General features: G+C 42.3%; 1 protein-coding gene across 3 annotated transcripts; it reads right to left on the reverse strand.

The window, feature by feature from the left end:
• Window positions 1-6,692: 6,692 nt before the first annotated feature.
• On the reverse strand, window positions 6,693-24,665 carry LOC138754882 (uncharacterized). Of its 3 annotated transcripts, none has more exons than XM_069919827.1 (4): window positions 24,432-24,665; window positions 23,138-23,328; window positions 21,476-21,945; window positions 6,693-10,266 (listed from the first exon to the last, which is right to left on the reverse strand). In XM_069919827.1, exon 4 carries the CDS (start codon window positions 10,088-10,090, stop codon window positions 7,031-7,033), a length of 3,060 nt encoding a protein of 1,019 aa, XP_069775928.1. In that variant the 5' UTR covers window positions 10,091-10,266; window positions 21,476-21,945; window positions 23,138-23,328; window positions 24,432-24,665; the 3' UTR covers window positions 6,693-7,030. The 3 variants fall into 3 exon arrangements, with proteins under 3 accessions (XP_069775928.1, XP_069775927.1, XP_069775929.1); XM_069919826.1 differs by having other exon boundaries at window positions 21,433-21,945; XM_069919828.1 differs by lacking the exon at window positions 21,476-21,945.
• Window positions 24,666-25,657: the final 992 nt, after the last annotated feature.

The following is a 25,657-nucleotide window of genomic DNA, read 5'->3' on the forward strand; positions in this document are numbered from 1 at the left end:
TGGATATAAGAAATGATGATTTTTCGGTTTATACGTGTATTTTGTCTGCCTGGGGGGGGGGGGAGGGAGTGGTACTTCTGCTCCCGAAAGTCATATGCCACTTGTGGTTTATACCACACCCATTTGGGTTTTTGGGAATTAACCACCACAAGGTGGTTTCCTAAGGGGTTAGGGGAGGTGGGGGGGGGAGGTGAAAATTAGAAAATTATTTAGTATCTATTATGTAATATTATGCTAAGTCAATTTGAAATGAATGTATGGAGATACTATAAATAAATTTTTAAAAAAAATAAAATCCTGTCTTTTAAGTAGCATGGAGTTTAATCTCCATCTATACATTCTTGGTGGGATGTCCTCTAGCTCTATTGCCAATAACAGGGGTGAGTGGTCCGATAATAGTCTAGCTTTATATTCTGTTTTCCTAACTCTCCCTTGAATGTGGGCTGATAACAGGAATAGGTCTATCCTTGAGTATGTTTTGTGTCAACCCGAATAATATGAATATTCCTTTTCCTTTGGGTGTTGTTTCCTCCATATATCCAAAAGTTGCATTTCTTGCATCGATTTAATTATAAATTTGGTTACTTTGTTAACATATAACATATATAACATATAACAATTACAGCACGGAAACAGGCCATTAGGCCCTTCTACTCCGTACCGAACCAAACACCCCTCTCTAGTCCCACCTCCCTGCACAATGCCCATAACCCTCCATCTTCTTCTCATCCATATACCTGTCCAACCTTTTCTTAAATAATACAATTGACTCCGCCGCCACTATTTCTCCCAGAAGTTCATTCCACACGGCTACCACTCTCTGAGTAAAGAAGTTCCCCCTCATGTTACCTCTAAACCTCTGCCCCTTAATTCTTAACTCTTGTTTTAATCTTTCCTCCTCTTAACGGAAATAGTCTATCCACATCCACTCTGTCTATCCCTTTCATAATCTTAAATACTTCTATCAAATCCCCTCTCAACCTTCTACGCTCCAAAGAATAAAGACCTAATCTGTCCAATCTCTCCTTATACTCTAGATGCTTAAACCCAGGTAACATTCTGGTAAACCTTCTCTGCACTCTCTCCACTCTGTATATATCCTTCCTATAATTAGGCGACCAGAACTGCACACAGAACTCCAAATTAGGCCGCACCAACGTCTTATACAATCTCAACATCACCTCCCAACTCCTATATTCCATGCAATGATTGATAAAGGCCAGCATACTAAAAGCCTTCTTCACCACCCTATTCACGTGAGTTTCTACCTTCAAGGAACGATGTACCGTTACTCCTAAATCTTTCTGCTCTTCTGTATTCCTCAATGCTCTCCCATTTACCACATATGTCCTATTCTGATTCTTCTTACCAAAATGAAGCACCTCACACTTATCAGCATTAAATTCCATCTGCCATTTTTCAGCCCACTTTTCTAAGCAGCCCAAATCCCTCTGCAATCCTTGAAAACCTTCTTCATTATCCACTATTCCACCTATCTTAGTATCGTCTGCATATTTACTAATCCAATTCACCACCCCATCATCTAGATCATTAATGTACATAACGAACAACAATGGGCCCAATACAGATCCTTGAGGCACACCACTGGTCACCGGCCTCCAACCTGACAGACAATTATCCACTACCACTCTCTGGCCTCTCCCTTTCAGCCAATGTTCAATCCATTTGACTATCTTAAAATTTATACCTAAAGACTGCACCTTCCTAACTAACCTTCCATGTGGTACCTTATCGAAGGCCTTACTGAAGTCCATATAGACAACATCCACTGCGCTACCCTCATCCACATTCCTAGTCACCTCTTCAAAAAATTCAATCAGATTGGTCAAACATGACCTTCCTCTCACAAATCCATGTTGAGTGCTCCTGATCCAGATGTTTATAAGTACTATCTCTAAGAATTTTCTCCATTAATTTACCTACCACAGACATCAAACTTACAGGCCGATAGTTGCCAGGCTTCCTCCTTGAACCCTTTTTAAATAACGGAACCACATGCGCAATGCGCCAATCCTCCGGCACTATTCCCATATCTAATGACATTTGGAAAATGTCCAGTCTTATCCATGTTTGAATCCAAATTAAGGTTAAAATCCCCTCCTATTAGTATGTTCCCTTGTGTATCTGCTATCTTCAAAAAGATATCTTGCATAAATTTTTGATCTTCTTCATTAGGTGAGTATACATTGAGTAAATTCCAAAATTCTGAATATATATGACATTTTATCATTACACATCTCCCTGCTGGATCTATTATTTCCTCTTCTATTTTGATTGTTACATTTTTATTGATTAATTTAGCTCCTCCTCTGGCTTTTGAATTATATGATGCTGCTGTTACATGTCCTATCCAATCTCTCTTTAATTTCTTGTGTTCCACTTCAGTTAGATGTGTTTCTTGTATGAATGCTCTGTCATTTTTTTCTTTTTTCAGTAAATTTAACAGTTTCTTCCTTTTGATTTGGTTATGTATTCCATTAATATTTAAAGTCATATAGTTCAACATAGTCATTTCATACTTTGTTTATCTTTCCTTTCCGTTGCCTCATCACCACATTTCCTTCTTATCCATTTCTGCTTTCTTTTTTTGAACACATTATAAGACAACATTTCTAAAACATAAAATATTTCCACTATTCTCATATCTAAAATTCCTTTAACCTCAATAGTCCCTCCCCTTTCTGAGTTGCCCTTTGTCCCTTGTCGGGCAACCACATCTCCCCTCTCCATTTGGATTTGCGAATCCGCTCGCAAGCATCACCTGACTGTTATTCTTCCCCACCCAGCCTCCCCAGAAAAGATTTTAACCTTCATATATAACAAAGGTCACTCTCTTAATTCCCTCCTTTCTTCCCCTTCTTAGTTCTTACTTATACTCTATTTTTTATATATATATATATATATATATATAGTTTGTTGTCATTTTTGTTCTTGTTATATCTCTTCATCTCTCTGTCTGTTTTGTAGTTGTTCTGCAAATTTTCGTGCTTCTTCCGGATCTGAGAATAGTTTGCTTTACTGCCCCGGGATAACTATTTTAAGTACCGCTGGGTATTTTAACATAAATTTATAACCTTTTTTCCATAAGGTCGCTTTTGCTGCATTGAACTCCTTCCTCTTCTTCAGGAGTTCAAAACTTATATCTGGATAGAAAAAATTTTTTTGACCCTTGTATTCCAGTGGTTTTTTTGTCTTCTCTTATTTTTTTCATTGCCTTCTCCAATATATTTTCCCTTGTTGTATATCTTAGGAATTTTTCTAGAATGGATGTTGGTTTTTGTTGTGGTTGTGGTTTGGCTCAAGGCCTCCTTGAGGTAACAATATGTCCCTCACAGCCCTATGGTACCTCTAGGCAATGACTACATGAGCTGCAGGAGAGTCACATCGGCTCCCAGTGACCCTCGCAGAAAGAGAGAGGGATGGTTCTGAAACACTTGCTGCATGCCCTCTTTCAGCAAGCCTTGGTGACTGAATTGAGAGTTATGTTTGAAGCGCAATATAGTTTCCCCTCCCTGAGGCAAGTCCCCCCAAAGTTGCCCAGCAAAGAGGGCAGAGAAACCCCAGAAACTTTATTGAGTAAGGTAGAGTCTGGCATATGTCCCGGGTCACAACTAACCTGACACTCAGCAGTTAAAGCAGTGGTTTTCAAACTTTTTCTTCCCACTCACATCCCTGTGCCCGAGGTGCTCTGTGATTAATAATGGATTACTTAAGGTGGCATGTGAGTGGAAAGAAAAAGTTTGAAAACCACTCATTGTTGAAGTTTAAACATGTGCCCCACCCGACTGTTTGAACAAGAAGCAGCATAGCACAATAAATGCCAATTCTGTTCATTGATTATTCAGCAGAAAAAGTAATGCGTCAATTTCCCTCTGTACATTGAAACTCAACAGGTTCTACTTATAGGACTGGAAGATCATCTATTCTTTACCAACATTTTTCCAAGCAACCAGTCCTCCAGGTAGACAAGATATTCATAAGCACTCTCTTTCTGTGCAAATATTACAGTTGGCAAGAGAGCATTCCTCAAGTGACTATCAGCCAGAATCCAGTGACAAATTCAAATCTCTGCCTGTAATGAAATGCATTGGACCACAGGACAAAGGAGCAGATACAGGCTATTCAGCCCATCGAGGCAGGAACCCAGGTAGGCCACAGTCAAGAGACTCACAACAGGCTGTGAGCTGCTGGAGACCAGCTCGAGACTGGCTGAAGGGGTGCCAGGTTATCGAGAGAGTGCTGGAGGCTTCCTGATCATGTCGGAGTTGCAGGTCTGGAGCTTGGGCAGCCGATTGTTGGACTGGAGTTTGCAGTTGTGCTTGAGGAGAATCCACGGACACTGGTAACTCTGGGGGTAACTCCCTTTTGCTTCTCTTTCTCTGACTTGAAGAGGCGCTGGGCAATTTCTGCCCACGGTGAATCTTTGTTTGCCTTATGGTAGACCAAAGGAAATTTCGTGTAATACATGTTGAGTACTCCAGATCCGAAATGCCTGGGACCAGAAGTGTTTCTGATGTTTTTGGATTTTGAAAAACCATTTAAAGAATGCACCCATTCAATCACATTACAATCCAAATATTTACATTGGCACGAATGACCTGATGAAGACATAGATTTAAAAAATCTACACTCTATAATACACGACTTCCGTCCACTATCTCCCATTCTCCGATTGGGATCTCTGAACTCTATGACGTATTCCCTCATGGGACCACAGACGATAAAAGTTTTGGATTTTGGATAAGGGGAACTCAACCTGTATCATATTTTCTGATATGACAATAACGCTGAATCTCATGTCTGCCCTGCCATTTAATCACGAGCTGATCCATTTTCCCATGGAGCCCGGCCTTCTCCCCGTATCCTTTAGATGTTAGAAAATCTAAACCGGATCTCACAAACGTGAAACTATCGGATCGTCAATAAAATCCCATCCAGATCCCTGAGGTAGATCGGGGAAAGGAATTGGATGACCCTACCTCCCTGTACCTTACAACTTCACGGGTACCAACAAGGATGATTCTCAACCAATACATCAGTCCAGGGGCAAAGAGGGATGGATGACAAATGTCAGTGTCCACATTCTGCTAATGGATCCAACAGCTTTCCTCTGTATACACTCATTCTAGTCCATTCTTAACAACCTGAAATCCTCTCACGACAACGTACAGAAGAATCCCTTCCCCTTCACCTGAAAACCTCAAGAAGTTTCTCTTTCCCAAAAGCTTGGAGCGGTTCTCTCGGTCACACCAGTAAAACACAAAAATCCGCAGACATCGTGGTGGAAGTAAAAGGACAAAATGCTGGAGAAACTCAGGTCAAAGGATGTCCCTTTATGTAGCAAAGTGGCCCGAACTTGACTACGGGTTTTCATCTGATTGGGTAATGGGTTTTGGTGACTTTCAGAGGTTTGTCTTCTTTGGCTTGGCTTCGCGGACGAAGATTTATGGAGGGGGTAAAAGTCCACGTCAGCTGCAGGCTCGTTTGTGGCTGACAAGTCCGATGCGGGACAGGCAGACACGGTTGCAGTGGTTGCAGGGGAAAATTGGTTGGTTGGGGTTGGGTGTTGGGTTTTTCCTCCTTTGCCTTTTGTCAGTGAGGTGGGCTCTGCGGTCTTCTTCAAAGGAGGTTGCTGCCCGCCAAACTGTGAGGCGCCAAGATGCACGGTTTGAGGCGATATCAGCCCACTGGCGGTGGTCAATGTGGCAGGCACCAAGAGATTTCTTTAGGCAGTCCTTGTACCTTTTCTTTGGTGCACCTCTGTCACGGTGGCCAGTGGAGAGCTCGCCATATAACACGATCTTGGGAAGGCGATGGTCCTCCATTCTGGAGACGTGACCCACCCAGCGCAGCTGGATCTTCAGCAGCGTGGACTCGATGCTGTCGACCTCTGCCATCTCGAGTACTTTGACGTTAGGGATGAAAGCACTCCAATGAATGTTGAGGATGGAGCGGAGACAACGCTGGTGGAAGCGTTCTAGGAGCCGTAGGTGATGCCGGTAGAGGACCCATGATTCGGAGCCGAACAGGAGTGTGGGTATGACAACGGCTCTGTATACGGTTATCTTTGTGAGGTTTTTCAGTTGGTTGTTTTTCCAGACTCTTTTGTGTAGTCTTCCAAAGGCGCTATTTGCCTTGGCGAGTCTGTTGTCTATCTCGTAAAAACCCCAAGCAACTGGCAAAAAAAATCGTGGGAAATATATCGGTTAAAAAAATACGCGAGTTTAAAATTCCACCCCCCCCCCCCCCCCACCCCGAGCAGTTAGCTCGCCAACCCACAAAACAGTCTCAAGCAACCTGCAAATTCACTTATCTGGCATCAACCAATCCCCATAGGTGACAGATATTGGTGGTTTTAACTTAAATGTGGACTTACAGCCTGGAAACTGGCCCTTCCAGCCCATGCCGCCCAATTACACCCAATTAATCTACAATCCCTGGTATGTTTCAAACAGTGGGAGAAAAACCAGAGCCCCCGGGGGGGGGGGGGAACCCACGCAGACATGAGGAGGACGTACAAGCTCCTCGCTGAAGCATGGGATTCGAACCCCAGTCGCTGTAACACCGTTGCACTGACCGCTACTCCATTTCTTTCAGAAATTCTGGATCAGACTTCCGATGTTGCGTTAGATACCCCACATCACAGATCTGAATCTATTTTATTGCACCAGTGAGTGTGTTTTGAAAACACTTTATTCAGCAATATGAGAGCAAGGGCAAGCTGTGCTGGGAGATTGCACTGAGAAACGATGCACAAGGAGCAGAGGATTATTCAAAGCCTTATTAAACCCAGATGAGAGTGTGAGTGGGCAAAATGAGCAGGGCAATGCTAGAGCAGGATCAGACGGAGATTCTCGACTGAATGAGGCAGGTTTTGCTTACTGCACCAAGGTTAAAGAGAGAAGGTGATGTATTGGAACATCCCACCGGATGAGAGAGAGTGCGAGATCATGGCACACTGCGCTGGACCAAGGATCGAGGGAGGTCCTGGTGGTCTGTGATTTCTTCTTCAACCAGGGCTGGAGTGTGAATGAGCTGAGTTGGAACATCTCACTGGATGTAGGATGGACTGCAGGGCCACTGCATCAGTGGTGGCAGAGGTCCAGGCATCTCTGGGCAGATGGGAGTGGAAAGAGTTGGAACATTTTCCCAGAGGCGAGCAAGAACACCACGCTCCTGCACACTTCGCCGACCCAAGACCAGAGGAAAGCCCCACGGGCGTTATCGGCTCCAGGCCAGAGTGAGAATGCGATGAGTTGGAACATCTGTAAGGGGGTGGGCCAAAATGCGATGTCACTGGCCCAGAGGGAGAGGCGGGGATTTCAGCTACGGGGCCGAGGTCAAAGTGAGAATGAGACGCGTTCGAACATCTTTCTGCACAGGGAGCAGGAGAGCACCCTGCTAGATAGGGAATACAGTGGGATATGGATGTGTCAGAGCCTGGGATACACAGGGACACTTGTAGGCACTTCACAGCTGTGGAGGGAAATGTTGTGGAACCAAGGTTGCTGCCATGTGATGTGTTGGCACGCGCAGGGTTAGTGTGTTCTACAGGACTGGAGAGCATGGCACACAGAGGAGTTTCAGTGGAGGTGACTGGACGACTGCTGGAGGGAATTGCTTCTGCATTGAAGTGCCCAATACCTCTGGAGGCAGGGAGGGTTGGAAGTATTTCAGCCGGCCTTCCTGCTGCAGAGCTCAAAGGAGCTGGAGGGGGTGTGAGCTGCCTCCAGGTGTTGGCGCCAGACGGGGGTGGACCAGAGCCAGTCGGAGATGGAGCACTTTCAATGTGCCTCATGGTGCTAGCGCTCGAGGGAGGGGCCGATGTTCGTCCTATTGACCCAGAACGAATGGGAGATGGAAAAAGGAAAGGGTGCCTTATCGGGCCGGAGCTAGAAAAAGGAGATTTGGCAATCCCACTTGGAACTGAGGGAGAATGACATATTATGGGATGCTTTCCTGGGTCACAGACAGTGGGATGTGTACCTTCCTCAGCACACTTCATAGGGTCAGGGACAGATTGAGAGGGAGGTTGAGTTGGCTCACTGTTCCATGCTAGACTTGAACCTGAAGGAGCAGGGAGCCTTGTAAAACCATCAGGAGAAGGAGATGCTTTTACCTGCCTTATTGGATGAGAACCAGGGGGAGATGGAGACTGTTCAGCGAGATTGGCTGGTACAGAGCCAAAAGGCAACTGAGATATTTCCACGTGGTTTTTTGGATGACAGGGAGGATCCAACTGAGATAATGTGCCATTGCTGGGGATGCTAAATCTGGAGCAAGTCTGGGAGTTTTCTATTGGTAGGACTGGATCAGAGCTAGACCCATAGGTTGACATCTGACCTAACTTATCGTCATTGCAGTGACCATGTGCGGTGTTGGCGTGTTTTCTCAGCTCAAGTTTGGGAGAATATTGATATCTCTCAGGGTGAACTGTTAGAACTGAGGGCGTATAGTAGTGAGATGTGTGAACGTGTCTTATTGGAGGGTGAGACCCATTTGTTACAGGGCGTTGTGTTGTCTTAGACTTTGAGTGAGAATAAGATGTGTTGGAATGCCTTACTGGGCCAGGTCTAGTGTACAATCCATTTGTCTTACTGGGCTTTGCAATACCAGGGCTTGGTTGAGATTGAGATGTATCAGCACACCTTATTGGACCAGAGCTAGTGTGAGACCCATTTATTTCAGTGTGCCTTAATGGGCTAGTGTGGGAATGAGATGTGTTAGCACGCCTGATTGGTCCAGGACTAGAGCAAGATTGGGAGGTTTCATTCTGTCCTGTTGGACCAGAATGAGGAAGTATCTGAGATGTTTTGGTGGGCCTGGCTGGATCAGGGCTAAGGTGAGGCCAAGATGTTTTAGTGGGCCTGGCTGGACTGGGGCTAAGGTGAGGCCGAGATGTTTTGGTGGGCCTGGTTGGACCAGGGCTAAGGTGAGGCTGAGATGTTTCAGTGGGCCTGGCTGGACCGGGGCTAAAGTGAGGCCTAGATGTTTTGGTGGGCCTGGCTGGATCGGGGCTAAGGTGAGGCCGAAATGTTTTGCATGGTCTTGTTGGGGCAGGGATGGAGTGAGTGTGAATCGCTGTAGCATGTCTTCTTGTTCTGGAGGCAGAGGGATGTGCTTCGGACAGTCTTCGTGACCCAGAGACAGAGTGAAACTGGGATGATCCACGTAGGTTCCTTGAACCACAGGCGGAAGGAGGCGGAGATGACTCAGTGGGTCTTACTGACCAGGAGACGGAGGGGGGCTGAGGTGATCCACGTTGTTTCCCTGAACCGGAGGCAGGGCGAAACTGAGATGATTCAGTGTACTGCACTGAGCCAGATTTGGGATGAGAAGGTCCACTGTGTTTCTTTGAAGCAGAAGTGGGGTGAGTCTGACGTTGATCTGTCTGTTTTATGGACCCAGAGATGGAGAGGGCCAGAGATGATCCACTGCGTTTACTCAAAATAGAGGGGGAATAAAACTGAGCTGATTCGATCGGTCTTCCTGACCCAGACATGGCATGGGATTGAGATGTTACGGTGGATCTTAATGACCCAGAATGGGACTGAGAATAACGTCTGTGCCTCATTGCTCCAGAGGGCAAGTAAACAGTATGCCGTACTGACCCAGAGGAAGGGCGAGGCTGTAATGAATTGGCGAGCCCCATTAGATGAGGAGTAAAACTTAACAGAGGTGCATTGGGCCTGACATGAGTGTGTTGATCAGTTACTGAATTTGGTTCAATGTATGCATGAGAAAACACAGCCAGATCTTGTAAAGCTCCAGATGAGCATCGTTGCCCCAAATCAGGGCAGGGGTTTTTCATCTGAGGCAGCGGCCCTCCCACCAGTAACACGCAGTTTTTGGTCTCGCACGCAGGGCAAGAACTGCGTTGAAACTCCTGAACACAAGAGTGCATCACTCTCCTCCTCCTTCCGGGCTGGCCGTGCCTCCTTGTGCAACCCTCCGGATGTTGCAGCCCGCTGCGGTGCCGACTCAGTCCGACCACTTCGGAATTCGCGTTGTGGGAGTCCTTGTTCGGAATAAATGACATGGTTTGGGAAGCCGTCTGCTGAGGTCGCATCCCTGGAATAGCACTGTTGTTTGAAGAAGCAACTGTCCAAAGCTGAACCAGTTGGACAGCATACACCTGCAGTTACCTGCATTGGCTCAGTGCGCCCTGTCCTGTCCGCTTGTGAAGATCATCTCCACTAGAGCATGGTGGACCTCACCAAGCTGGGCTTCATCCATCATTGGTACCTAAATATAAAACAAACATATTATTTGTATTGCAAAGTGCAGCCAAACGTCAAAATAGGTATGTCGGAATCCGAATCCGAAACAGTATTTGTTGTTTTACAGCAGCATCACAGACATTCATATTATAACCATCTTACAACTTAACTATCAAAAATAAAAATGATCGTGCACTAAAAGTCTTTGGTTCATTGATTACACAGGACCCGAGGCGTTTGGAAAAACTAGGCATTTGTGTCATCATCAATTCATCATGGTTCACGGACGTCATGGTTGTGTCCCAGTCCTGGAAACTGTTAAACAGTAAAACATAATGCTGGAGAAACTTAGCAGGTCAAACAGCGAACTTTATACAGCAAAGATAAAGGTACATCACCAACATTTTGGGCCTAAGCCCTTCATCAAGTTAAATGTGGGCAGGCACCTGAACAAGATGGAGGAGGGGCAGGGGGAGGAGCCCGGTCCCATGGTTGTTAAGGGAGGGAGGGTACTGCAGAAAACAGGGGAAGATGGCTCTGTGAATGGTGAAGGAAGAGGTTGGAGACCAGGAGGAAAGGATGGGGAATGGGGAGTGGGCTGGCAGAAATCGGAGATCAAAGTTAATGCCATCTGGTTGGAGAGGGCCTGGATGGAAAATCAGGTGTTGCTCCTCCAATTGACGGGTGGTCTTGGTGGGATAGTCCACGAGGCCAAGGACAGACATGTTAGCGTGGGAGTGGGATGCAGAATCAAAACGATTGGCCACTGTCACTGATGCGGACAGAGTGAAGGTGCTCAGCAAAGCGACCTCCAAGTCAGCGTCCGGTCTCTCCAACATAGTTAAAAACATGATGCTGGAGAAACTCAGCAGGTCACACAGTGAAATGATAAAAATACATAAACCGGTGTTTTGGATGAGCCCTTCATCAAGGTGTGTGAAACAGTAGGAGCTGAATTCACTCATACTCCTCACCCTCCCACCTGTATCTACCTTTAACTTGTCATCTTGAGCTCCTCCCATCATTTCATTCAGGCAACTCCCTCTTTTATCTTATGCCTGACGAAGGGCTCAGGCCTGAAACGTCAGGGACCATTCACTTCAGATTCAGATTTATTGTCAGAATCACATACAGCCCTGAGATTCTTTTTCCTCTGGGCTGGGCAGAATTACCACTTATTGGTAGTGCACAAAAACTTTACTCAACGTACACATGTAAACAGATAACGAATGTAAACAAACTGACTGCAATTCAGAGAGAACAAAATCAATAAAGTCCTAATACGAGTCTCTGATTCAATTTGTTGTTGACGAGTCTGATGGTGGAGGGGTAGCAGCTGTTCCTGAACCTGGTGGTGTGAGTCTTATGGCCCTGAGACCTCTTCCCCAACGACAGCAGTGAGAAGAGAGCGTGCGCTGGGTGGGGTGGATCCTTTTTTTTTTAAATTTTTTTTTCACACCATAAACCACATTGACCATGATACAAACATTTTCCTTTTCAAATATATACAGTGTCATTATCTCCCAACCTCCTTCCTCCCATCCCACCCTCCCTACCACCCCCCCATCCATTTAAAGTACAAAATCTAAGATACATTAAACCAGTCAAACAATGTCGTCATTCAATAAAAATAAACAAGAAATTCCACTGAGTCAATTCTATTCATTTCCTTCTCCTTTCGTTAATTTAGGTAGTGAATGTCCCCGGTAGGTTTTCTCTATTGTGTTTCATGTAAGGCTCCCATATTTGTTCAAATATTTCAATATTATTTCTTAAACTATATGTTATTTTTTCTAATGGAATACATTTATTCATTTCTATATACCATTGTTGTATTTTCAAATTATCTTCCAATTTCCAGGTTGACATAATACATTTTTTTGCTACGGCTAGAGCTATCTTAACAAATCTTTTTTGTGCACCATCCAAATCAATTCCAAATTCTTTGTTTTTTATGTTACTTAGGAGGAAGATCTCTGGATTTTTTGGTATATTGTTTTCTGTAATTTTATTTAATATTTGGTTTAGATCTTCCCAAAATTTTTCTACTTTCTCACATGTCCAGATTGCATGAATTGTTGTTCCCATTTCTTTTTTACATCGAAAACATCTATCAGATACTGTTGGGTCCCATTTATTTAACTTTTGAGGTGTAATATATAGCCTGTGTATCCAGTTATATTGTATCATACGTAACCTCGTATTTATTGTATTTCTCATCGTTCCAGAACATAATTTCTCCCATGTTTCCTTTTTTATCTTTATATTTAAATCTTGTTCCCATTTTTGTTTAGTTTTACCATTTGTTTCCTCATTCTCCTTTTCTTGCAGTTTAATATACATATTTGTTATAAATCTTTTGATTATCGTTGTATCTGTAATCACATATTCAAAGTTACTTCCCTCTGGTAACCTCAGACTGATTCCTAATTTGTCCTTCAAGTAGGATCTCAATTGGTAATATGCCAGCACTGTATCTTGAGTTATATTGTATTTATCTTTCATTTGTTCAAAGAATAATAATCTATTTCCTGAAAAATAATTTTCTATTCTTTTGATCCCTTTTTTCTTCCATTCTCAAAAGGAAAGGTTATCTATTGTAAAAGGGAGTAACTTATTTTGCATCAATATTAGTTTTGGTAATTAGTAATTTGTTTTATTCCTTTCTACATGAATCTTTTTCCAAATATTGAGTAGATGATGTAATACTGGAGAACTCCTACGTTGTACCAATTTTTCATCCAATTTATATATGTGTTCAGGTATCTTTTCCCCTATTTTATCTAATTCTAATCTAGTCCAATCTGGCTTTTCCCTTTGATAAAAATCTGATAGGTATCTTAATTGTGCTGCTCTATAATAATTTTTAAAGTTTGGCAGTTGTAAGCCTCCTTGTTTATACCATTCTGTTAATTTATCTAGTGCTATCCTCGGTTTCCCCCCTTTCCATAAAAATTTCCTTATTATTTTCTTTAACTCCTTGAAGAATTTCTCTGTCAAGTGTATTGGCAATGCCTGAAATAGGTATAATATCCTTGGGAAAATGTTCATTTTAATACAGTTTATCCTTCCTATTAGTGTTAATGGTAAATCTTTCCAATGCTCTAAATCGTCCTGTAATGTTTTCATTAGTGGATAATTGAGTTTATATAGATGGCCGAGATTTTTATTTATTTGTATATCTAGGTATCTTATTGCTTGCATTTGCCATCTGAATGGTGATTCCTTCTTAAATTTTGAGAAATCCGCATTATTCATTGGCATTGCTTCACTTTTATTTACATTAATCTTTTAACCTGACACTTCTCCATATTCATTCAATTTCTTATATAATTCTTTTATTGATAGTTCTGGTTCTGTTAAGTATACTATAACATCATCCGCAAATAAACTGATTTTATATTCCTTGTCTTTTATTTTTATCCCTTTTATATTATTTTCTGTTCTTATCAATTCTGCTAGTGGTTCTATAGCTAACGTGAACAATAAGGGTGATAGTGGGCATCCCTGCCGTGTTGACCTGCTTAAGTTAAATTGCTTTGATATATATCCATTTACTGTCACTTTCGCCAATGGCCCCTTATATAATGCTTTAATCCAATTAATATACTTCTCTGGTAAACTGAATTTTTGCAATACTTTGAATAAATAATTCCATTCTACTCTGTCAAAGGCCTTCTCTGCATCTAAAGCAACTGCTACTGTTGGCGCTTTACTCCCTTCTACTGCATGAATTAAGTTAATAAATTTACAAATATTGTCTGTTGTGCGTCTTTTTATAATAAATCCAGTTTGGTCTAGGTTTACCATTTTAGGTACATAATCTGCTAATCTGTTTGCTAATAGTTTAGCTATTATCTTATAATCTGTGTTAAGTAATGATATTGGTCTATATGACGCTGTTGCGAGTGGATCTTTCCCTTGCTTTAGTATTCATGTTTTACATGAATCTGGTAAGCTTTGTGTTTTATCAATCTGGTTGATTACTTCCAGGAGGGGAGGAATTAATAAATCTTTAAATGTTTTATAGAATTCTATTGGGAATCCATCCTCTCCTGGTGTTTTATTATTTGGTAATTTTTTTATTATCTCTTGTATTTCTACTATTTCAAATGGTTCTGTTAATTTATTTTGTTCCTCTATTTGTAGTTTTGGTAGTTCAATTTTGGTTAAAAATTCATGTATTTTCCCTTCTTTCCCTTCGTTTTCAGTTTGGTATAATTGTTCATAGAATTCTCTAAAGTTTTCCTTGATTTCCGTTGGATTATATGTGATTTGTTTGTCTTTTTTCCTTGATGCCAATACCATTTTCTTAGCTTGTTCTGTCTTAAGCTGCCATGCTAGAATTTTGTGCGTTTTTTCCCCTAATTCATAATATTTCTGTTTTGTCTTCATTATGTTCTTCTCCACCTTATGTTTGTAGTGTTTCATATTTTATTTTTTTATCTGCCAATTCTCTTCTTTTTGTTGTATCTTCCTTCATTGCTAATTCTTTTTCTATATTTACTATTTCCCTTTCCAACTGCTCTGTTTCCTGATTATAGTCCTTCTTCATCTTGGTTACATAACTTATTATTTGCCCTCTAATGAACGCTTTCATTGCATCCCATAGTATAAACTTATCTTTCACTGATTCCGTATTTATTTCAAAGTACATTTTAATTTGTCTTTCAATGAATTCTCTAAAATCCTGCCTTTTAAGTAGCATGGAGTTTAATCTCCATCTATACGTTCTTGGAGGGATGTCCTCTAACTCTATTGTCAATATCAAGGGTGAATGGTCCGATAATATTCTAGCTTTATATTCTGTTTTTCTTACTGTATCTTGCATACGAGCTGATAACAAAAATAGGTGTATTCTTGAGTATGTTTTATGTCTAGCCGAGTAATATGAATATTCCTTTTCCTTTGGTTGTTGTTTCCTCCATATATCCAAAAGTTGCATTTCTTCCATCGATTTAATTATAAATTTGGTTACTTTGTTCTTTCTGTTCATTTTTTTCCCAGTTTTGTCCATATTTGAATCCAAATTCAGGTTGAAATCCCCTCCTATTAATATGTTCCCTTGCGTATCTGCTATCTTCATAAAAATATCTTGCATAAACTTTTGATTTTCTTCGTTAGGTGAATATACATTGAGTAAATTCCAAAACTCCGAATATATCTGACATTTTATCATTACATATCTCCCTGCTGGATCTATTATTTCCTCTTCTATTTTAATTGGCACATTTTTACTAATTAATATAGCTACTCCTCTTGCTTTTGAATTATACGACGCTGCTGTTAGGTGGGGTGGATCCTTGATGATCGCTGCTGCTCTCCGCTGGCAGTGTTCCCTGTGGATGTTCACAACAGTGGGGAGGGTTTTGTCTGTGATGTTCTGGGCTATCCTTTTGCAGGGCTTTTTTTTTTAAACTTTATTTAAGATTTTATAACATGAATAATATATAGGATTACATTTTTAAAAAAATTAAGAATAAAATAATAAAATTACAATACAGTATCAGTAATCTAAATAAACTATACCCTCCCCAATAATTATTACACATTAATAACCCAACTCAAATTAGTCCAACCCCCCCCTTTCCCCCCAAAAATAAAGAGTGAAGAATTAATAAAGTTAATAATATATGTGAGAAAAAAACCCACTTACAAAAAAAAAACATAACCGATTAAAATACTAACAAAAAGAGAAGTAATTAATACTAAGATATCAGACTTAAAAAACATATTTAAATCAAACTTAAATACATATATTTAACAGAGTTAAGATGAAACATATATTTAACTCAAACTTAATATAAAAAATTAGTAAAGTTAGTAACATTGTCTATCAAAAATTCTTAAACAATAATCAATTCTTTAAAAAAAATTGTAGCATGAGAAAAAAAAGATGAAGAAAAACTTTCTCTATAGAGATAAACCTTCACAAAATATCAACTAACTTCACATCTATCATCATATTAGTCACATAAACCACCATCTTAAAACAAAATTCAAACCTCATTAAGCATTGTATAATTCAATTTTGGTACTCTTCCACCATTTTTCCCTTTTACTCTTGAATAATTATCCAATAAAAGCTCCAATACCACATTTAAATATCCCCAATCATTATGTTAAAATTCAGATATCCAAATAATAAAAACACATCTACAACAAAATCTATATCTTCAGCAAATGGAGCATAAACCACAAACAAAATTCAAGCCCCATTAAGAATTGTACAATTCAATTTATAACTTTCACCATTATTCCCTTGGTTCTATAACTAAAATAGCAAAATAATATACACCAGAATTACCACTCCTTTCACCTTAAAGTTAAAGAAAAAATATTAAAAAAAACTTATCCATCCCATTCACATTTAAATTTCAAATATTCCTTATCTACTGAATAAACTTTACAAAAAAAACCACATCAATTTTTAGTTTTTTAAACAATCAAATACTTTCTTATGTTTTTTTTATAAACACAAAAAAAAACCCTTCACTCTTTAATCTAATAATACAAAAAAAAAGAAAAAAAATCAGGTAGGAGGTTAAAAATACCCCCTCCCGCCTAAACCGTGCAATGCGGTAACTCCCAAAAAAAAATGGGTGTGAGATAAGTCATACGTAGCAGATGACTTTCAGGAAATAGTGCCTATCCAGTTCTCTCCCCCAACTCTCACTTCATCTTAAACTAACATCATCATTATTTAATATTCCTTTTTTTTAACAAAAACATTAGAACAAAAAAGAACAACTCTTCTTTTAATCAACTCCAACTGCCGAGTCACCATTACAACCATTCCTTCTTGGAGCACGGCTCTTTTCTTCCATCTCTTGTCTCCTTAGAGATCGCGGCGGACTACGTCTCTGTTGAAACTGAGTAATTGGCGGCTCTTGAGTAAATGCTATAGCTTCCTTTGGAGAATCAAAGAACTTTGGTTGGTAACCATCTTGAAAAACCTTCAAAACAGCTGGATATCTATAGGTTGCCTTATAACCTTTCTTCCACAACAACTCTTTAGCAGAGTTGAATTCCTGTCGTTGGAACATAACTTCTTGACTCAAATCCACATAGAAGAAAACTCGATTATTTTGAATCATCAAGGGTGATTTTCTCTGTTGTGCATTTCTAATAGCCACTCGTAAAATTATTTCTCTGTCGTAATAATTCAAGCAACGAACCAAAACAGGTCTTGGACTTTGACCTGAAATAGGTCTTCTACGCAAGGCTCTGTGAGCACGTTCCAGTATTATACCTTCCGGGAAATGTTCTTGACCCAGCACCTGCGGAATCCATTCAGTAAAAAATTTTCTTGGGTCTGGTCCCTCCATTCCTTCCGGCAAACCAATAATCTTTATATTGTTCCGTCTGGATTGGTTTTCCAAATAATTAATCTTTTTCAACAAATTTTTATTTTGAGTTTGTAAATCTTCGACCATTTTGGTCATATCTGAAACTTGATCTCGTATTTCATCTATATCTTCTTCACACGAATTAAATTTATCTCTCACTTCAAGCTTAAAAGCTCCAAACTCAGCCATCTGTTGAGAATTTATTTCCATCAGAGTATTGAACCTAGTACCAAGTTCAGTCATAATCTTAGATAATCCCTGCATTGTATAAGATAATTTAGATTCAAGATTCACAAGAATCTTTTCAATTGGAAGAGATTCTGGCTCAACAGATTTCTGCTTCTTCTGCATAACCAAAGGGTCTTCTTTTGCTTCCTTCATTCTGGTTGCCTTCCTTGTAGTATAGCTGCGTGTGGAAACCCCAGTCACAGCCTTTCCAGCAGTGACTGGAGGACGCTGGCCAGGATTTTCCCCAGTCCATAATGTATTAATTTCTCCCAGTACATCAAGTTGTATAGGTTCTTTTATCTCAAGAGGTGCAGTTTGCAGTGCCACCGCTACAGTTGACAAATGCCTTTCCCCAGCCGGTACTTCAACTGATGTTACTACAAGTGGTTCATTCATAACATTGCCGTCAGATGCTACTGCACATGTGCGAACCTGAGTAACTCTTTGTTCTAAAGGCAGTTTGGCGCTCTCTTTAGAGGGCTCTACCGATGTAACATTGATCTCTACATCCGAAAGCTGTACCTCTCTCCTGGGATCCATTTCAGGCTGAGTCCCGGTGTCTTTCCTGTAGATAGGCTCCAAAACTTGAACTTATGGAAAATGTAGTTTTTTGATGATCTGTTGTCGTTTTTTTTTGCTCTTTTCCACCAATTGTACCATAAGTTAAATTAACAGCACTGAAGTTATCTAAACTTTTAAAGAATTTTAACGGGCATTTCTAGACAAAACAATAAGATCGAGTCAGGAGAGGACTGGAAGGCACGTCTAATCCTTACGCCATCTTGCCACGCCCCGCAGGGCTTTATGCTCGGGGGTATTGGTGTCCCCATACCAGACTGCGACGCAGCCGGTCAGCTCAATTTCCAATACCCATTTGTCAGGGTTTCCGATGTAATTACCAAACTCCTGAGGAAGTAGAGGCACTGACATGTTGAACCATATATGGATGCTTTGCTGGATTGCTTCCAAAACAAACATTCTTTCTTAAAAAATTTTTTATTTTTCACTCTGAACCATATTAACCAAAATACACACAAACATTTCCCTCTTGAATATACAGTGTCATTTTCTCCCCTTTTCCCCCCTCCCTTCCCTCCCTCCTTCCCATCCCCCTCCCTACCCATAAACGTTCAACATCTACAATACATCTTCTTTGGCTTGGCTTCGCGGACGAAGATTTATGGAGGGGGTAAAAAAGTCCACGTCAGCTGCAGGCTCGTTTGTGGCTGACCAATCCGATGCGGGACAGGCAGACACGATTGCAGCGGTTGCAAGGGAAAATTGGTTGGTTGGGGTTGGGTGTTGGGTTTTTCCTCCTTTGCCTTTTGTCAGTGAGGTGGGCTCTGCGGTCTTCTTCAAAGGAGGCTGCTGCCCGCCAAACTGTGAGGCGCCAAGATGCACGGTTTGAGGCGTTATCAGCCCACTGGCGGTGGTCAATGTGGCAGGCACCAAGAGATTTCTTTAGGCAGTCCTTGTACCTTTTCTTTGGTGCACCTCTGTCACGGTGGCCAGTGGAGAGCTCGCCATATAATACGATCTTGGGAAGGCGATGGTCCTCCATTCTGGAGACGTGACCCATCCAGCGCAGCTGGATCTTCAGCAGCGTGGACTCGATGCTGTCGACCTCTGCCATCTCGAGTACCTCGACGTTAGGGGTGTGAGCGCTCCAATGGATGTTGAGGATGGAGCGGAGACAACGCTGGTGGAAGCGTTCTAGGAGCCGTAGGTGGTAAACCCATTAAACAATGTCATCACACAATGAAAATAAACAAGAAAATTGTGTCATCTACTTTTACACACTGGGTCAGTTCATTTCGTCTTCTTCTCATTCTGTCATTTTAGGGGGTGGAGGTCCACAGTAGGCCCTCTCTGTTGTGTTCCATGTACGGCTCCCAAATTTGTTCGAATACTGTGACTTTATTTTTTTAATTATATGTTATTTTTTCTAATGGAATACATTTATTCATTTCTATGTACCATTACTGTACTCTCAGGCTCTCTTCTGATTTCCAGGTTGACATTATACATTTTTTTGCTACAGCTAAGGCTATCATAATAAATCTTTTTTGTGCTTCATCCAATTTGAGGCCTAGTTCTTTCCTTATTATATTACTTAGAAGAAAGATCTCTGGATTTTTTGTATGTTGCTTTTTGCGATTTTATTTAAATACCTGATTTAGATCTTCCCAAAACTTTTCCACTTTCTCACATGCCCAAATTGCATGTACTGTTGTTCCTGTTTCCTTCTTACAGCGAAAACATCTATCTGATAATGTTGGGTCCCATTTATTTAACTTTTGGGGCGTGATATATAGCCTGTGTAACCAATTATATTGTATCATGCGTAACCTCATGTCTATTGTATTTCTCATAGTTCCGGAGCATAGCTTTTACCAGTTTTCATTTTTTATCTTTATGTTTAGATCTTGTTCCCGCTTTTGTTTGGGTTTACACCTTATTTCATTGTTCTCTTTCTCTTGCAGTTTGATGTACATGTTTGTTATAAATCTTTTAATGATCATTGTGTCTGTAATCACATATTCAAAGCTGCTTCCTTCTGGTAACCTCACCCTGCTTCCCAATTTGTCCTTTCAGTAGGTTTTCAGTTGGTGGCATGCAAACATTGTACCATGAGTTATACCATATTTGTACTTCATTTGTTCAAAAGATAATAAATTATTTCCCAAAATGCAATTTTCTATTCTTTTAATCCCTTTTCTCTCCCATTCTCTAAAGGAAAGGTTATCTATTGTGAAAGGGATTAGTTGATTTTGCATCAATAATAATTTTGATAAGAAGATGTAGGAGAACACCTTAGATATGGGCTGACAACAGGATCAGGTCAATCCTTGAGTATGTTTATGTCTACTCAAATAATATCAGTATTCCTTCTCCTTTGGGTGTTGTCTCCTCCATATATCCAAAAGTTGCATTTCCTGCATTGATTTAAGCATAAATTTGCTACTTTGTTCTTTCTGCTAGTCTTTTGTCCAGTTTTATCCATTTTTGAATCCAAATTAAGGTTAAAGTCCCCTCCTATCAATATATTCCCCATGCATAACTACAATCTTCAAAAAGATATCTTGCATAAACTTTTGATCCTCTTCATTAGGTGCATATATATTGACCAAATTCCAGAGTTCTGAATATATCTGACATTTTAACATTATGTATCTCCCTGCTGGATCTATTATTTCCTCCTTTATTTTGATTTGTATATTTTTATTGATTAATATAACTACACCTCTGGCTTTTGAGTTATATGATGTTGCCATTACGTGCCCTACACGTGCGTTTCCTGCACAAATGCTGTATCAATTTTTTTCTTTTTTCAGGTAAATTTAATAACCTCTTCCTTTTGATTTGGTTATGTATTCCATTAATATTTATAGTCATATAGTTCAACGGCCATCTCATACTTTGTTTACATCTCAGCAAAACAAACATTCTCAATACACCCTGGCACGTGACAAAAACTTATCCCACTGGAGACCAACTAACATGGCACAAACCAAGAATGGTTCTGGGCAGCAGCGCTCAAGGACACATTTCCAGACACTAACTGAGCAAACAACAATGTACTCATTTGGAGAAAAAAGTTAATATTCACCTACCCAAGTTTCATCAGAGGCTTGTGAAGAATAAGTTGCAACTTACGTCAAGACCAAGTTCTGTCTGTTGAAACCCTGGTGACCGCATCTCTTTCCTTACAATTTGGTCTTTTCTCCTTGGAGTGATGGAGGATGACTGGCAACCTGATTGAGGTGTACAAGGTGTACAAGGTGTGGACGACCAGAGGCTTTCTCCCCGGGGCTGAAATGGCCAACACGAGGGGGTGTAGTTTTAAGATGCTTGGGAGTAAGTACAGAGGGGATGTTCTTCACACAGAGAGGGGTGGATGCAGGGAATGCACTGCTGGTAATGGTGGTGGAGGCAGGGACGATGGAGTCTTTCAAGAGACCATTAGGTTTGTGGAACATAAAAATGGAAGGTTGTGAAGTGAAGAACTTCTAGGCAATTGTTAGACTTGGTTATTGGGTCGGCACAGCACTGTGGGACGAAGGGCCTGTAATGTGCTACAGATTTCTATGCTCTATGAAGCCATGCGTGCAACCAGAATAGGCGATCTACAAGAGACCAGAGACAGATGAGTGCAACAAATCAGCAGGTCAGGATAAAGGAAAACTTAAATACAATATATAAAAACACAGAGAAGACCAGTGAACATATCAGGGCCACGAGTATCCTTCCACAGATGCTGACTGACCCGCTGAGTTTCTCCAGCACATTAATGTATTCCACTACAACCCCAGCGTCTGCAGACTTTCTTGGACAACACGTGATTCCAGAAATGACGGGGAAAGCTTACAAGGAGAGAATTCATAGCCTGAGATTACTCTCACTGGTGTTTATTGGATAAAGGGGGATTTTTCAGAGACATATCAAGTTATAAAATGCATGGATGGAAGCAGTCAGGTTGTTTCCATTCGAACTAGATGCTATCTCACTGAATGTATTTAATATCTAGAATATTGGCAATGCTACCACCAATGTGGACCTGGGAGAATGGGGAGTGGAGACACAGTGATGTTCTGCAAGGTCCTAATGCCTGGTGCTTATGTAGTACAGGGTTTAAACGGCCTGCTAATGGAGCCCAGTGTTGTTGTTCCCCCCCCCCCCAAACCTGCAGGACTTTGAGGAGTTGCAGACTCCGGGGAAGTATTGGACTGGCACAGGGCACCCCAGTATAACACATCGTCCCTGCAATGCAGTGACCCATTATGTACCATATACCATATACCATATCCTGTAATAGTCAATCCCAAGTTAATGTTGACCCCCCCCCCCACCTATTTTTTGGCCCTGACCGACCGCCCGCTCATGCAGGTTCCCGATGCCCCAATTGCAAACCCTCGCCTCGGCCCTGACACCCCAACCACGGATCCTTGCCCCAGCTGCCTGCCTATCGAAGCTGCCAACCCGGTCACGACTGCTTGAGCTCCTGACACCTTGCAGGCGCTTAGTATCCATGTAAAAGTGGATCCCCAAATTTGACCTGTAATATTGGTCCAAAAAAACAACTCTTTCATGAGTATATACAGTATGTAGTTTCCAAGCAATGGTCTAAATAGCCTTGTGATGAGCTTATAAATTCAATGGGCTGAATGGCCTACTGCTACGTCTTGTGTTCTTATATTTGGACGGCTTGGGCTGGAAGGCCCTGATACCATGCTCTATGTCTAAAATTGAAGGTGTTGAGTATGTGAGAGACATGGAAATGTCCAGGAGAGAGAGAACTGTTAAAGCTGTAGGCTTCACCTTGTGGACCTCTTGCTAGGGGAACCTCATAATCGTCTCACTTTGACCAGAAGATCCCAGCTTCGATTCCCAATCCGTGCAGTCTTGTCAGATCCCGGGCAGGGCTGGTGAAGGATGATAGTTCTGCCGCAATCGCCCCTGCAGAGGCACCTTGGGCTCTAGCTCCTGATTTCTATTCAATGGTGGCGTTGCTGTGTGCGAGAGAGAATCCAGATCAGTATGGAGGCGCTGGCCAGAGGTTAGCAAGCATCCTGGTGCATTGCTGGGCGGTGGGGCAACATTTGTTAAAAGAGTTAGGATCATTTGCTCTACACACCAGAAATGGGAATTGATGGAAATTGGAATGATGTACAGGGGGAATGGGTTTCTCATAATCAGAATTTATCGTCAAGAAATTTGTTATTTTGCAGCAGCATCACAGGGCAAAAGTTTCTTGAAACCACATTACAAAGATAAATAAGAAAAATTAGTTCACAAAAATTCAAAGTGAGGCAAGGCCTGGGGTTCGTTGTCCATTCAGAAATCTGATGGCAGAGGGGAAGAAGCCGTCCTTGTGCCACTGGGTGCTCGTCTTCAGGCTCCTGGAGTAGAGTGAAGAGGGCATGGCCTGGGTGGTGGGGGTCTTTGAGGAGAGGCTGTTTTATTAAGACACAGCCTCTTGTAGATGTCCTCGATGGAGCGGAGACTGGTGCCTGTGATGTCGCAGGCCGAGTTAACGACCCTCTGGAGATTTTTCCCAGGTCAGGAGTCAGGAGTAGCAAACACCAGAGGACATCTCTTGGCAGCTCATGGTCTGTACTCATTGAAATTTAGGAAAACGGTTGGGTGGGGGGGGGGGGTGATCTCATTGAAACATTTTGAATATTGAAAGACGTGGACAGAGTCGATGTAGAAAGGTTGTTTCCCCTCAGCGGGAAAGTCCAGGACAACAGGGCACAACATCAGGATTGAAGGGCATCCTTGGAACAGAGATGTGGAGGAATCTCTTCAGCCAGAGGGCAGTGAATATGTGGAACTTGTGGCCACAGGCGGTTGTGGAGGCCGGGTTATTGGGTATATTTATGACAGATTGATGGGTTGTTGATAAGCCAGGGAATCAAAGGTTATGGGGAGAAGGCCGGGCAATGGGGTTGAGTGGGAGAATGGATCAGCTCATGATTGGATGGTGGGGCTGAGTTTCTCCAGCATTGTGTTTTTACCCCAGTCCCGGTGTCTGCACTTTTCCTGTTTGACTTTGGGCCAGACTTTCTACTCTCCTCTTTGAACTACCAGCCGAACAGTTCTCCAGACTTACCCGGGGGGCCTCCAGAGCTGAAGACCCCTGCTGATCCGGAGCTGCTGAAGAGGACGGACTAAACAGCGAGGGATAACGCCTCCCCACCACTCCCGGGGCTTCTCTCCCACCGGAGAGCGGCGTGACGAGGAGGGAGAAACGGCGGAGAAGGCGAGGGGAGAGTGAAGAATGGGGGAGACCTGTGCTGCTCCGTGAAGGAGGGCAAGGGTGTGGGTTAAGGAGGGAGGGAGAGGGAGGGTCAGAGCATCCCCATTGTGACCCTGTTTTAGGGGCCGGCACCTTTTGTTACGTTCGGCGGAAACCCCCGCCCCCTGATCATCCATACTGGGGGGAGTGGGAACGACCCACCAAAAATATCTTCGTTGCCGACATCAACCTCAACCTCCTCTGCCCCCGACCCTTACTAACTCCCCCGACCCCTCCTCTGTCCCGGGACCCTTCCTGACTTCCCCGACTCCTTCTGACTCCCCCCGACCCCTCCTCTGACTCCTTCGACCCCTCTTGACTCCTCGACCCCTCCTGACTCCCCCCAACCCCTCCTCTGCTCCCCGACCCCTCCTCTGCTTCTCTTAAACTCTCCTGAGTCTCCTTGTCCTATAACCCCAGACCATCCATCTCCTCTTCCCTTCTGCTCTTAACATTTTAAAGTTGTCTTTATAAATTATTATCTTTCTGCGCACCTCAGAAACCAAACAGTTTCTTCAACGGATCAAACTGCCGGAGGACCCAGCAGGTCCCGCAGCCTCGATGGGGTGGCCCGCGTTTCGGGTCTCGGTCCTTCGACAAGGTGTGGGCTAAAAGCAGACAGGCGCCCGGATAGAAAGGTTGGGGGGGGGGGATAAAGGGGGGAGGGGGATAGATAGATGAGGGGGATAGAGAAGGATAGAGGAGGGAGGAAGGGAGTAGGGGAGGGAGGGGGTAGGGGAAGGATGGGGAAGGAGGGAGGGGAGGAGGGAATGGGGTAGGGAGGGAGAGGGATGGGGAGAGGAGGGAGGGATGGAGGGAGAAGTGGGATGAAGGGGCTGAATATAAAGCAACAGGTAAGAGGTTATCGGTGGATGTGGGCGGGAGGGTAGAAGAGAAACTGAGAAGTGATGGGGAGTGGGCAGGGGTCTGAATAGAGAGCGAAGGGATGGGGAACAGGAGGAAAAGAGGAAAAGGGATGGGGAAAGTTTCTTCAGTAGCTTTTCTTTTACTTAAAAAGTATATTTGCAGCAAGATGGGTA

This window comes from Narcine bancroftii, chromosome 2 (genome assembly GCF_036971445.1).
Source record: "Narcine bancroftii isolate sNarBan1 chromosome 2, sNarBan1.hap1, whole genome shotgun sequence".
Classification (NCBI taxonomy): Eukaryota; Metazoa; Chordata; class Chondrichthyes; order Torpediniformes; family Narcinidae; genus Narcine; species Narcine bancroftii.

What these genes read in the sequence shown, in the direction of transcription:
- LOC138754882 (XM_069919828.1), bottom strand. Translation starts at nt 10,090, where the DNA reads ATGCGACCTCAGCAGACGGCTTCCCAAACCATGTCATTTATTCCGAAC.